The sequence below is a fragment of the Triticum aestivum genome, chromosome 6D (genome assembly GCF_018294505.1).
Source record: "Triticum aestivum cultivar Chinese Spring chromosome 6D, IWGSC CS RefSeq v2.1, whole genome shotgun sequence".
In the NCBI taxonomy this organism is placed as follows: Eukaryota; Viridiplantae; Streptophyta; class Magnoliopsida; order Poales; family Poaceae; genus Triticum; species Triticum aestivum.
Window position 1 is genome coordinate 425,912,617 of NC_057811.1, and position 13,022 is coordinate 425,925,638.

At 45.2% G+C, this 13,022-nt stretch overlaps 3 protein-coding genes across 3 annotated transcripts; 1 reads left to right on the plus strand and 2 right to left on the minus strand.

Moving 5' to 3' along the window:
- The first annotated feature begins 1,959 nt into the window (after positions 1-1,959).
- On the plus strand, positions 1,960-4,048 carry LOC123145562 (dnaJ homolog subfamily B member 3). Its single transcript, XM_044564996.1, has 5 exons — positions 1,960-2,246; positions 2,444-2,521; positions 2,774-2,849; positions 3,557-3,630; positions 3,719-4,048. The coding sequence occupies exons 1-5, from the start codon at positions 2,151-2,153 to the stop codon at positions 3,788-3,790; spliced, it is 396 nt and encodes a 131-aa protein (XP_044420931.1). The 5' UTR covers positions 1,960-2,150; the 3' UTR covers positions 3,791-4,048.
- Positions 4,049-5,057: 1,009 nt separating this feature from the next.
- Positions 5,058-7,080, minus strand: LOC123145561 (protein CURVATURE THYLAKOID 1D, chloroplastic). Its single transcript, XM_044564995.1, has 4 exons — positions 6,604-7,080; positions 5,531-5,635; positions 5,368-5,439; positions 5,058-5,283 (listed from the first exon to the last, which is right to left on the minus strand). The coding sequence occupies exons 1-4, from the start codon at positions 6,943-6,945 to the stop codon at positions 5,227-5,229; spliced, it is 576 nt and encodes a 191-aa protein (XP_044420930.1). The 5' UTR covers positions 6,946-7,080; the 3' UTR covers positions 5,058-5,226.
- Positions 7,081-8,563: 1,483 nt separating this feature from the next.
- LOC123145560 (multiple organellar RNA editing factor 3, mitochondrial) lies at positions 8,564-12,821 on the minus strand. Its single transcript, XM_044564994.1, has 4 exons — positions 12,404-12,821; positions 9,559-9,656; positions 9,404-9,469; positions 8,564-9,003 (listed from the first exon to the last, which is right to left on the minus strand). The coding sequence occupies exons 1-4, from the start codon at positions 12,760-12,762 to the stop codon at positions 8,768-8,770; spliced, it is 759 nt and encodes a 252-aa protein (XP_044420929.1). The 5' UTR covers positions 12,763-12,821; the 3' UTR covers positions 8,564-8,767.
- Positions 12,822-13,022: the final 201 nt, after the last annotated feature.

Genomic DNA, 13,022 nt, shown 5'->3' on the forward strand with positions numbered 1-13,022 from the left:
GAACATAAGAATAAATTGTTTGTAGGGTATGAAACCACCTCAAAGCTATTCTTTCCGTTCGATCTATTCAAGAGTCCGTACTAAAATAACACAAGCTATTCTTTCCATTTGATCTATCCTAAAGTTCGTACTAAAATAACATCAAAGCAAATTCATATTCATAATACTCAATCCGACACAAAGAACTTCAAAGAGTGCCCCAAGATTTCTACCGGAGAAACAAAGAAAAGAACATGCATCAACCCATATGCATAGATTACCCCAATGTCACCTCAGGAATCCGCGAGTTGAGTGCCAAAATATATATCAAGTGAATCAATACGATACCCCATTGTCACCACGAGTATTCAATTGCAAGACATATATCAAGTGTTCTCAAATCCATAAAAGTATTCAATCCGATAACAACGAAATCTCAAAGGAAAAAACTCAATTCATCACAACAAGATAGAGAGGGGAAACACCATATGATCCGACTATATTAACAAAGCCTGCGATACATCAAGATCGTGACATCTCAAGAACATGAGAGAGAGAGAGAGAGAGAGATTAAACACATAGCTACTGGCACAAACCCTCAGCCCCGAGGGTGGACTACTCCCTCCTCATCGCGGTGGCCGCCGGGATGATGAAGATGGCCACCGGTGATGATTCACCCCTCCGGCAGGGTGCCGAAAAGGGTCTAGATTGATTTTCGGTGGCTACAGAGCCTTGCAGCGGTGGAACTTCTGATCTAGGTTTACTTCTGATGGTTTCTCTATTTATAGGATTTTTTTTGCGTCGGTTTCACGCGAAGATGAGCCTCGAGGTGAGCACAACCCACCGGGGCACGGACAAGGGCCCAGGCACGCCCCGGTGTCTTGTGCCCTACTCCTTCACCTTCTGGTCCTTCCACGAAGCTTCGGGGCTCTCTTTTGTTCCAAAAAGAATCGTCAAAAAGTTTTAACTCATTTGGAGAACTTTCATTTCTGCACAAAAAACAACACCACGGTAGTTCTGCTGAAAACAACGTCAGTCCGGATTAGTTCCATGCAAATCATACCAAAACCATATAAAATTGTTGTAATCATGACATGAATACTTCATAAATTATAGATACGTTGGAGACGTATCAGGGTTTCCCTGCCTCTCGCCGGCACTGGCCCCAGTCCGCTTCTTCTCCTATGGTCCTTGGATCATGGAGGCGCGGTGGATCCGGCCCTTGCTGGCACAAGGGCTCCGTTTTTAGGTGGTTTTTTTAGTTCATGCTCAAGAAGACAAGACGGCGACGACTTCTTGAAGATGGAATAATGTCCTCCCTGTCTAGCCTCTGTCCCGATGATGCTTCTAGCATCGTTAGATGGCGTGTGGAGGTGTGTCTCCGACGGATCTCGTGGGATCCGGTCGGCATTTTTCTTCGATGGATCCGATCTTCGTTCGTCTACGTATGTTTGTGTGCAGGTTGGATCCTTCCGATCTAGGCTTCTCTTCATCGGCGGTGGTTATTGTTCTGGTGCGATGGTCCTACAGGGCCTTAATACGATGACTTTCCGACTATCTACTACAACAATGTTTCCCTGGCACTGACGAGGGAGGGGCGATGACGGTGGCACGCCTTCAGCTCGCTCGAATACTTGTAGTCGTTGCTAGGTAGTCTACGGACGTGGATGTAATTCTTACTGCTAGTGTTCTAGGTACTACCTTGACAACCGATGAAAGATCAGAAATTTTCTTGAAAGAAACTCACATTTTGTTCGTGAAAATAATGGTCGAAATTAGACATAAAAATACGACACACCATGTTTTTTTTAGGGGTTACACACCATGCTGCTCTGGATATGGGCTCAATCACATGGGTGATGACTTGTATCCACATGCCATGCTAGGCCCGCCAAGGCCCAACTAGCTTCTGGCGAGCCACGTCGGGCGTGTCAAATTCTGTTCCAGTCTTCCAAACGAAAATGGTTTTTTTTAGAAGAACGAAAATCGGTAGGAGACGACGAAAAGAAAAAAAAATCTAGAACCTTCCCTGGCTGCGGCGAGCCCACGAAATCCAACGATTGCCAGACTGCCACGGCCATCCCCGGAAGGAACCCGGGAATCCACACCCGCGAGCAGCCGCGGCGAAGGAATCCCCACGAGGGCGGCGAGGGGAGAGGCCAGGCGAGGGAATGTTGTGGGAGTGGGAGGACGGCGACGAGGCGGCGCGGACGGGCGAGGAGGTGCCCGTCGATTTCGACTTCTTCTCCTTCTTCGCCAAGCCCAAGGTGAGGAATCGCCTCTGCTCCTTCGATTCATCCGCCGGCTTGCTTTCCCCTAGGGCAGGCCGCCGCTTTTCGGGTTGTTGGATTATGCGTTTTTATTTAGGGGGGCGGATCGTGTTCATGGAATGCTGTTGCTGCCAATCGAGTCCCTAATCTTTTTCTGTTGGATGAGGTTGCTGACGGCGAAATTTCGCGTGCAGGATTACTACAAGATACTGGAAGTCGATTATGATGCGTCGGAGGAGACAATCAGGTCGAGCTACATCCGTCTTGCGCTGGTCAGTGTTTGCCCCATCACACCATTCTACATGTTTTCCCCTTCGTAAAGCGTGCGGTCTGAAATCCTGCGACGGAAATCGCTTACCTGAAACTGTATTGATGTCAATAGTTACAATCTCAATAAGGAAACCTTAACCTAGAAACACTGCTTTAATTCTTTTGCTCATCATGCGACTGCTTCTAGGTTTCTATTATAGAATTTTTACTTTTGTATTTCGTGGAAATGACCAATCTACTATTTTCCCCTGTAGAAATGGCACCCTGACAAGAAACAAGATGAAGAAAAGGCAACATCCAGATTTCAGGACATTAATGAGGCATACCAAGGTGCGCTTTGGTAGTTGATAAGTTATTCAGTACCCTCATGTTCAACTCTGAGGATCTACATAATATTTTAACCATTTTGTCATGATGTGCAAGCAGCATATCATCTAATCACTTGCAGTTTGCCCCCTTCTTTTCTGCTTGCTTCTAATATCCAAATTTATTAGGAACATAGCAAATGTGATAGTGTACTAATGCGCAAGAGTTCATCCACGAGTAATCCACTAATCCTAAACATTGCACACATGGGCAGTTCATTTGGTCCCTGTATAATTTAGACGCTGCTGAACTACTCTGGATTTTGCGGTACCTGGTGGAGTCTTACCATATGACTGCCATAAGATTTAGGGCAAGTCAGTCATTGCCTCATGCAAATAGGCCATCAAACTATGCACTTAGATTATACTTACTAAGAAACTAGTGAAAACATGATTTATTGGTCATGACATTTGAGCCAGACTTGTTGCACACCTTGGAGGTTGGTCGCATGCGTTAGTAGCAAAAGCTGGCCATCATTTGTTGATCACTGGGTAATGTAATTATTTGCAGTTTTGCACTGACTGTCAAAACACGTTTCTTATATAACCATTTTTTTCCGCTGAAGAATGTTCTTTCACGATGCATCTGCTTTAGCCTTCTATCTAGAAACCGAGATAAACAAGGATGATACATCAGGTGCTTTCATTCATGACATCTCTTGTTTTTGACAGTTCTTAGCAATCCAGTAAAACGGCAGGAGTATGACAAGAAAGGTGTTTTATACGTTCAGGATCAGAATGCAGCGGTGAGTACCCCCCCACCCCACCCCACCCACCCCTCACCATAACCACCACACGCAAATCTTCTTTGTGACATTTTTTTTTTACTTTCAGGATTACCTGAACCGACACAAGGGTTTAATACTTACATGCAATGGCCTTGGTGTAAGGTACTCTGTGTGGTGAGCTTTCTCCGGGTTACAAGAGTCTGCGTCTATGTGCGGTCGTGGCTGATGTGTGTAGTTGTAAAATCCCACCTAGTTCACAAAGTTTAGCACAGTACTACCATCTGGTGGGGGCTTAGCGTTTCATCCTACAACAGACATGATTTATATTTGTTGACTGTCTGTTGTAGGTTGCAGGAGGCATAGATGCCCTATGTCGCACATTTGCTCCTGAAACACTGTTCCCATCCTATGAAATGAAAGCATCTGTGTTCATGAATGCCTTGCCATTTTACTCATAGCATTGAGTGTGGCTGGATGCCAGAAAATGCTTACTGTTTACCGCTGTGTTCTTTACTCCCTGAACTTCTTCCCTTACAAGGGAAAAATAGATATGGTTATTAGTCCTGGCATTAGTATTTTCCTTTTCACTTACTCCCTCTGTAAACAAATATAAGGTATTTTAGGTTACTAGTGATCTAAAACGTCTTATATTTGTTTATAGAGTGAGAGCATCTTATAGGAGTGACAATTGGTCGCCAAGTAACTTCCGAAGTATCTTTTGCTTGGAGAAATGCTCAGTGAAATGAATCAGTTTTCTCTTACCTAATACTCCGTCCGTTCCTAAATATAAGTCTTTGGAGAGATTTCACTGTGGAGTACATACGGAGCAAAATGAGTGAATCTACACTTAAAATGCATCTATATACATCCGTATGTGGTTCATAATGAAATCTCTACAAAGACTTGTATTTAGGAACGGAGGGAGTAATACATTGGTGCTTATTATTCTGAAGCTCGAGTGCTTGATTGGGCACCAATGCTCAAGAAGTGGTTATATTTAACCTGTACTGTTGTACATAAGCACATCTTAAGAGTATGAATGCATGTGATAAATTATCTAAGCACCAAAGATGAGGGGGCTCGCATTGGAGCAGATAAAGTTTACAAGGGGGTTGATGATGTGGCTATATTCTCTCGCCTGAAGCACTCACATGTAGACACGTAGTGTATAGGCCCTCCAGCCCCAGAAATCAATTTTTTTTTTAAACAGCCCCAGAAATCACCCTCAAACTTTGTCAGCCCGCCTCATTTTCAGCTCAGAATTTTGCCAACAAATTTGGAGGGTTAACATTGTAAATCGTTGGGAGTGACTTTAAATCTTGCCAAGAAGAATTAGAAGAAACGGGTGAAAAGGTTACTGGAAATAATCCATCCAACATTTTAACATTTTGGCGCTTCTAGTCAGGATTATGAACGCTGGGTCGAGTAAACGCAACCAGGAAGACTCGAGCAAGCACACTAGTAAACAGATCTCCCATTGCAGTTGATGAGAGGGAACAGCTTACAACACAACTTGTTTCTTTCTTCCAGCAATAGTTGAAAAAAGAAGACGGCCTAAAATAATAAGCTGGCTGTGAAGCCTAAACGTATGCTAACGCATCACTCTCCCCCTGCTCAAATGATATTGTTTTTCAGATCTTCAAATTTCGCAAACAGTTCGTCTCTGCTTTCCTGCGCATAGTGAAAGCCGATCATTAAGCGCGCACACCGGGCATGGCTGACACTGGTTCTGTGATGATATAATTGGGAACATACCTTAAAGAGGAGGTACCGTGTGATGAACCAGACTGAGTAGCCAGTTCCTACGATTTCCAGCACGTTTGGAAGCTGCAACAGGTAATTCGCACGGTTTATCATACGTGGAGCAGTAAGTTTTTGAGTACACACAGATCTATCCCGCGATGGCATAACCACGTACCAGGGGAACGGAATCAATTGCAGAAATGATTTTAGATAGGACCAACAGAGCAATCAAAGCACCGCCTCCGAGGATGACAGAAGTGGGCGTCACTTGGATGTCCAACTGAAATGAGCAAGCCCAAAGTAAGTGCGACTGTGTGAGCAACAAATAGCAATCAGCTGGTTCCAAGACTGCAAAGTGTATTCAAGAACAATCAAAGGCACATAGTATTCTTATTAAGTTCAACCTGGAAAGTAGAAAATTGAGGTTAATGTGATGCATATACTCTCTTCTGAGTTGAGACGAACAGAAACAACGAATGCACAGTATGTTGACACTTTGATACGTCACACTACATTCTAGCTGCATTTCACCAACAGAATTAAGTTATCTTGCGTGGCATCTGATTAGTACAGTGCAACTTCATAACGGTTTGTGCAAATGGAGGTCGGTGTATCTTGGAGTAGATCATAGCTGCCCTGCTTAGGGCATCTCACATCGCATTTGCAAGTCGGCGGCAGAGTCATTTTTGCACATCCATGCTGTACTTTTTTGGTCTTGTTTCTTTTGAACAGCCACACCGAGATCTACCGTAAGCTTGAACAGCCATTTTGTCATAAGAGTCAGGAAAATTAATTGCATTTTCTACTGCTCGACTTTGCATTTTTCAGTGGTTGGTTCGGCATTTTAATTTTATACTCTATCGACTCTTTCATATCACTGCTATTGTCATTTGTAATGACTCAATGAGGCGGTCCAGTTACCGTTACTACACTAGTAATATGTCGTATGAGCCATCCCATAGGAAGTGCGTAAATGTTTATCCTGCTCAAAAGCATCATTATTTCCTGCATCAGTGGCCACACTAACACTATCTCAGTTTGATGCAAGAAGACGCTGTTTCAGTTTGATGCAACCCCAAAAGCATTAGGTGGTCGATTTTGAATTCTGTAAGTGTCCATCTTTGCAAACGTAGGAGTGGGGAGGATCTCAGGATTTCCACCCAATTTGGGCTGGCTACCTTATACGGAGTAGTATTCTGTAAAAAGAAACAGATAGAAAAGCAAAGCAGCAAAGGAGGAGGAGTAAACCTTGCCCAGTATGTCGTCCACGCCGCCGTCCTCCTCGGGCGACGACACCGGCGCATCTTCCACCATCACCTCCACAAATCCACCGGAGACCTCCCCGCTCTTCTCCTCCGCAGCCGGCGCGTCGGGCTTGTCCGTGACGACGGTGGTGGCGGTCGCGGACCCCGACGCCGACGCAGGCTCCTCGGACGGCACCGGGTCGGGCCTGGTCGGCGCGGCGGAGCGGCAGCGCCAGCCTCGTCGGCCCGGGGCGCGGAAGGCCACGGAGCGGGTGAGCGGCCGGCGGTGGACGCGGGCGGAGGATAAGGGAGCCGAGGCCGCGGTGGTGGAGACGAGGACCTCCATTTTTTCCTCTCCCTCTCCTGCTGCCTTTACTTTTCTGTGGAGGCGGACAGGCTGGCTGGGGTTTGAGGTTTTGGTGAGCTCGCGGGGAGGATGAGGGGTGGTGGGCTGGCTGCCTCGCTGACGCACAGCTGTGTGCTCCACACTGACGCAGTGTGTAGTGCAGTACCAGTGCCGGTGGTGGTTTGTCTTTGCCGTTGGGAACACAACAGGAGTCGCTTTTCTCGGCCCCGCGCCCGTGCTTCTCGTTGCGCTCTTTGGCTTTGGCCGGATCTCCTTTTCTCCGTTTTTGCTTTTGGGAATTAATGATGGTTTTGGGATCTGTATAAATCAGCGTACGGTTCCAGCGGCCTCTGGAATGTACCGGAATTCATTGTGCTAGAAAACAATGGCATGAATAGTGGTTGTGCTGGTACAGGTGGAGCGCCCTGGTTTCTCCGTTCCTCTGTTTTGAAAATGACTTGTCTGGCTTTAATTCTAAAATGACTTGCCTGGCTTTAATTTAATTCTGCGCCACGCGGCCTAATGCAAAATTGACATCCTATATAGGCTGTGTCATTTAAGTTGAATGGGAGGTAACATCTTGTGCACTTGACTTGCGCCGACGCATGTACCTCGTTGGGCAATATGAAATTCATGTCATTGGCAGGCCTGACTGCCAACATTAAAGAAAAAAAATCATGTCCCTTGGGGCAACTCTAGGAGATTCATAAATATGGGTGATCGCCATACATGACTACCAAACAATATGCACAACATGATCTCTGACCTGTATTTACTCGCCCAACTAAGCCATAGATGCAAAGACTTCAAAGTGCAACCTATCAAACACACCCTTAAACTTAGTCTTACCAGTGGCTGCATCAACATTGATCTTAACCCGACCTCAGGGCGGACGTATCCCATTAGTAGTGGGCGCACTCTCTGTACCAGCCATATTCGTCTACTGTAGAACATCTAGCTCTGCCATACAGCTTTCAACAAAACCCTTCATCGAGAGACGGCTTTGGGATATAATATTTTCTTAAATAGCTTTCTTTTGAGCATGCCAAATCGCCCAAAGGGTGACTAATGCCTCCATTAACTCACAGTGGGGCAGTTTGTCAATTAGAGAGAATATCCAATCCCTCGCTTTGATTTCCTGGGTCAGCACCACCTGTTCTGCTACCTCTTTTGTAGCCAATGCCCAAATGCACTTGGGCATAGTACATTCCACCACAGAATGCCTCCATAATCTGGTATATACTCCCTCCGTTCCTAAATATAAGTCGTATAAGTCTTTGCAGAGATTCCACTATGGACTACATACAGAGCAAAATGAGCGAATCTACACTCTAAAATGCATCTATACACATCCGTATATAGTCCATAGTGAAATCTCTACAAAGACTTATATTTAGGAACGGAGGGAGTAGTACACAAGGCAGCGGACATCCTGCTTCCAACTCCTTAGACAACAAACTAGCTGACCTGCGCGCCGTTGATAACAAACTACTTGGCCCGCGGGCCCTTGATCTGAACTCAAATTGAAGTGTTGCTGACGTTGCCGGTAGATGTCGATCCTGACCAACTTACTGAATTCTAGTCTAACATTTAAAACCAAGTTTAAGGAGTGCTGAAATTTATAAATTTGCATTTATTGATTCAAGAAAAAATCATTCCCTTCCTCGTTTGCATAAAAAGAAGCTTTGAAAAGCACCAAATCATGACATTGCACAGAGCGGTCTTTTCTACTTTTTGTTGCTACAATGCAAAACAAAGTTCAGTATAAGGAAAAGAGAAGGGTAACTCCCAACCTCATTATCCATACTAATGTAGAATGAAGTTAGTTCCTTCCTGGCGGTACGATTTCATGCTGCCCATTATTGTGAGCAACCTGCTGAGAAAATGGAGGCCTGTGCTCTTGTACTGAAGGACCTCTCTGCATAGTCTCTCTTCGCTCAACCTGCATAGTCTCTCGTCGCCTATCATAGCGGGGACGAGGCCTACTCCTTACCTGCTGCCTCTCAGTGAACTGAAATTGTGGCCTATGAATGACTTTGCCATCTACAAAGAGATCACCTGCTTGAAGTAGTAGCCTAATATAAGTAAGAGCGAATGATAACAACATATAATTTGGGTGAGATGAAAAACAACGTTAGGACGTAAGGTGCACAGGGAAGAACAACATACATGATAGAAAATGGATTTCCTCCACTTGCAGATGTAATGATGTATATGTAAGCACAAGTACTACCATCATCATCAAATATGCCTCAGAGATTAATTTAGACTTCCATAAAGACCAAACTCCCATCTTTACAAAAAAAATGTCCTTGCAAAATATCACGGTACATATGGAGGGCTAAGTAGTACATGTACCACATATACAAGTGCTTCTGCATTTTCTACGTAATATGATCAAAGCATTAAGCCAGGTGTGGAAGTTAGTACATGAGAATAAGTAACGACAAGCACTAACCTCCATAATCCTTGTTAGGCACATCCAAATATGAATCAGGTAATACCCAAAGAACTCCCGGCAATCCTAAGTAGCAACAATAACAATACAAAATTCAGTCGAAACATGATTTGGCAATAATATCTTGCAGAAAAGTAGAGCCACGCAATTTTCACCTTTAACTTTGTATGATAGCTCCTCTGAAATCAACGCACCAAACCCTGTGTAAGTTGTAGTGCATACTGAGTAGATCTTCTTCTTTGCCTCCTCCTCACTGTTTAAAACAATTAAAATCCATATCCATTCAGTTATAACTTATTAGAGCATGAAAATTCATTAAAAGAGCACACGTCAACCTAGAAGAATGCACTAGAAGATACACATAGCCTAAAGTTAGTAGTTAGAGCGTGAAACATAAAACTAAGAAATGGATCGATAAGGGTAAACATAATACTACATTCAAACCCCAGAAATGGATCTTCAATGATGGACAGCCTTGTTCACACAAAGTTAACAAGCATTTTACTTCGCCATAGCATTTAAAATGGCTGGACTCTTATATGCTGACCAACTTCCAAGTAATAAGGTGGTCCAGAAATGAAAGGCTGTTCTGTTGAGGCAACTAGATTTACTACATGATAATGATATCCCACAATTTGGGGACTAACAATCTTTGTAGTACATACAAGCGTACAAGGCACAAAGAGATGGCTGTCTATTAGTCGTCAGATAGGGCAGAAGAGTGCTGTACCCTAAAGTGTTACCTATAGTCTATACTTGTGTATACGTTGCCTTCTGGGGTGGCAAGCTAGAACCAAGTAGTCTAGGTATCAATTCCAATTTAAGTCGATGATCCTCATTTTCTCCAACATTAAGAAGATTATTGGTAAGGTGACCAACCATCACGCAGGATTCCGGGTCGGAGTAGCACCTCTTGCCTGATATATACAGGTCGTTACTGGTGATTCATTTGTGCCTTTAATTTTCTTTGCTAGAGCCACAGAATCATGACAACAAATAAACCAGAGCGGTATTGTGTTGGATACTTTTCAACAGAAAACCCGCTCCAACAGTCTTACAACTTGGATAGAGGCAAGCAGTCTTTGGACATACTTATAGGTAACCTAAAGGGCAAGCTTTTCACCCTTATAGGCCTGACATGTTCTCGTATAAGCTGGTTAATCCTTGCCATAGGTTATAGGAAATAACTACTTCCAAGGAAGGACGGCTAAGCGAGTGCTTGACTTGAGATGAGGTTGTTTAGACTTTCATTTTGTTTATTCATCTATAACTGATGGCACATAGATAACTAGGAAATCTGATTTTGAGGAAATAAACTAATCGGAAACAAACATACAGGAATACCACAATCTTAAGGATTGTGCAAGTACCATAGGGTACTGTTCCTGTGAGCAATTGTTATGGCTAATGTGTGACAAGTCAATCCAAGCAGCACAGCCCAGACAGCTAGTGGTAATCAGGAAACACATATTGTATTCATAGGGAAAGAGTTATAATAATAGGAAAAGAGATGTCATTTATTAGAAAGTTGGAGATCAAGTGTGTTAGCAAAGTTGTAAATTATACTTCTTGGACCAGCATGGACCCTGTGATCAATCAAAGAATTAAATAAAAGAAGTTCCTTAAGCCTCCCGTCAAATCAGAGACTTGCCTTGCCACCCAATTGACAAGGGCGTGATTCAAAGTTTCAAACCCTCACTCACTCAAGCTACCCTGTTTTGAACCAATAACAATAAAATCAGTGGTGCATTGTTTCAGACAGAATACAAGGAGGTGGAGATGAGGGTTTGCATGGTGTGTTTCCTCTATCCAACAATTAATCTGCTTTATCTCTCATTCTGTCTTCAATGTGATAGTTCTACTTCGTATACCATTTAAGGCTTTCACCAAATCCAAGCAAAGCGAAGGCACATGCATAATAACCGCCGATATGGCGGTTTTGGCCCAAAAGGCCACTCTAGCAGGAGTGGCATTGCCGTGGCGCAGGAGTGGCCGGATTGGAATCCCAAAACACACTCCATTGTTTGGGATATCCAGCACGGCTAAGTGCAGGTTCCGTATGAGCAGGCGAGGGCTCGCCCAAGCAGCTCATATCGGGCACAACGTGCTCCCCATCGCCTCTCTGTTAAGGAGGCATGGGATGAGCGCTACACCACCCACCCCAGAGAAATCTTCAAGCAAACTGACGCCGGGAAGGCATTGCGGGCGAAGAGGGACCGCGCCATCTGGCTCCAATACAAGGAGAAACAGACAGGCTTGGCGGCTGAGAGGGAGCGCATCAGATCGCGCACATTCAAAACAAACCATGCCATATTGGGGCTTGCCCGTCTAGAAAATTTCGTCTCCGACCTCAACGACCGCCGGCAGGAATGGGACGAAGACGAGGTCACCGGGCCGTCACACCACCATGCGTAGAGGATGAGTCGACTCGTCACATATGCATGTGCACCGTGCACTGAATTCACTGTCATCGTGGTGCGGTGCAACTAGTGCTTCTCCCAAGGCGTAGTAAAACAATGTCGCTAATCAACTTATCTACCCCTATGTAACCACTTTGTAATGCAATATTATCTCAAATTAATGTTTTATCCCTCAAATTGAGTGTGAATTTTTGAGTTGATGAAAAAAAAAAGTTCGCATCATTCAATCCGGCCAAGATATGAAGGCCGCATTACGGCGACTCTGTTTCCGCCGACACGGCCTCCATATCCCATATGCGACCAGGGATATGGTGACTCTGCTAGAGTTGCTCTAATACTGATTGGGACTATGAAAGGTCCACCCTAGTCGTAAAAGAACGGATATGCCTGAATTTGCAACACCCTAAGGAGCAAGTACAACGCTGGTGTTCCCGGACATACAGAATGCTTTCAAAGAATCTAAATAAAAGCAGACTGATGAATGGCAAAACCAGATTAAAAATCGATGATTTAGAAAACCAAACTAAGATATTGAATTCGACAGGGTTGACCGATAATAAGACCAGAGAAGTGCGTATACCTTCCGAGCACAGCGGTGAGGGTCTTGACGTAGGCGGCTACCATATCTTCCTCGGAGGGCTTGGGGTCGGCGGGGAACTCCATGACGATGAGCCAGTGCTCGTAGTCGCAGCCATCCAGCAAGATAGTCTCCTTGGGCGGCCGGTTGCTCCAGTTCGGGGACGGGTCGTTAAGCGGAGAGTACCCGGGCCTTCCCGGCAGCGCCGTCTTCGCCCCTCGCGACGGCGGCGCCCACGGAGAGAGGTGGGCTGAGGACGCAGAGGCGGCGGCGCCGGTGAGGAGGAGGAGGCGACGGGGTGTCGCACGGGAGGAGAGGAGGAGCGCCGAGAGCCTGCGCCGTGTGACGCCTGCAGCCGCCATGGTTGGGGAATTTGGGAAGAAATCGGACGAGGAGGGTTTGCACTTTTTTTTTTTGAGACAAAGGAGGGTTTTGCACTTGCCGGCGCAGGCTATGCTGGTGCGCGAAACCGATGCGTCTGATTCGGGCCCAGAGTCCCTAGTGGCTTGTTGGGCTAAATCCACGTGGCCCAGTCCACGTAGGCCATCCTACCGGGACTATTACGCGTGTTGAAATTTGCGAAGTCACTCATTAAGGAGTACTTTGTCTCAAAATAAATAAA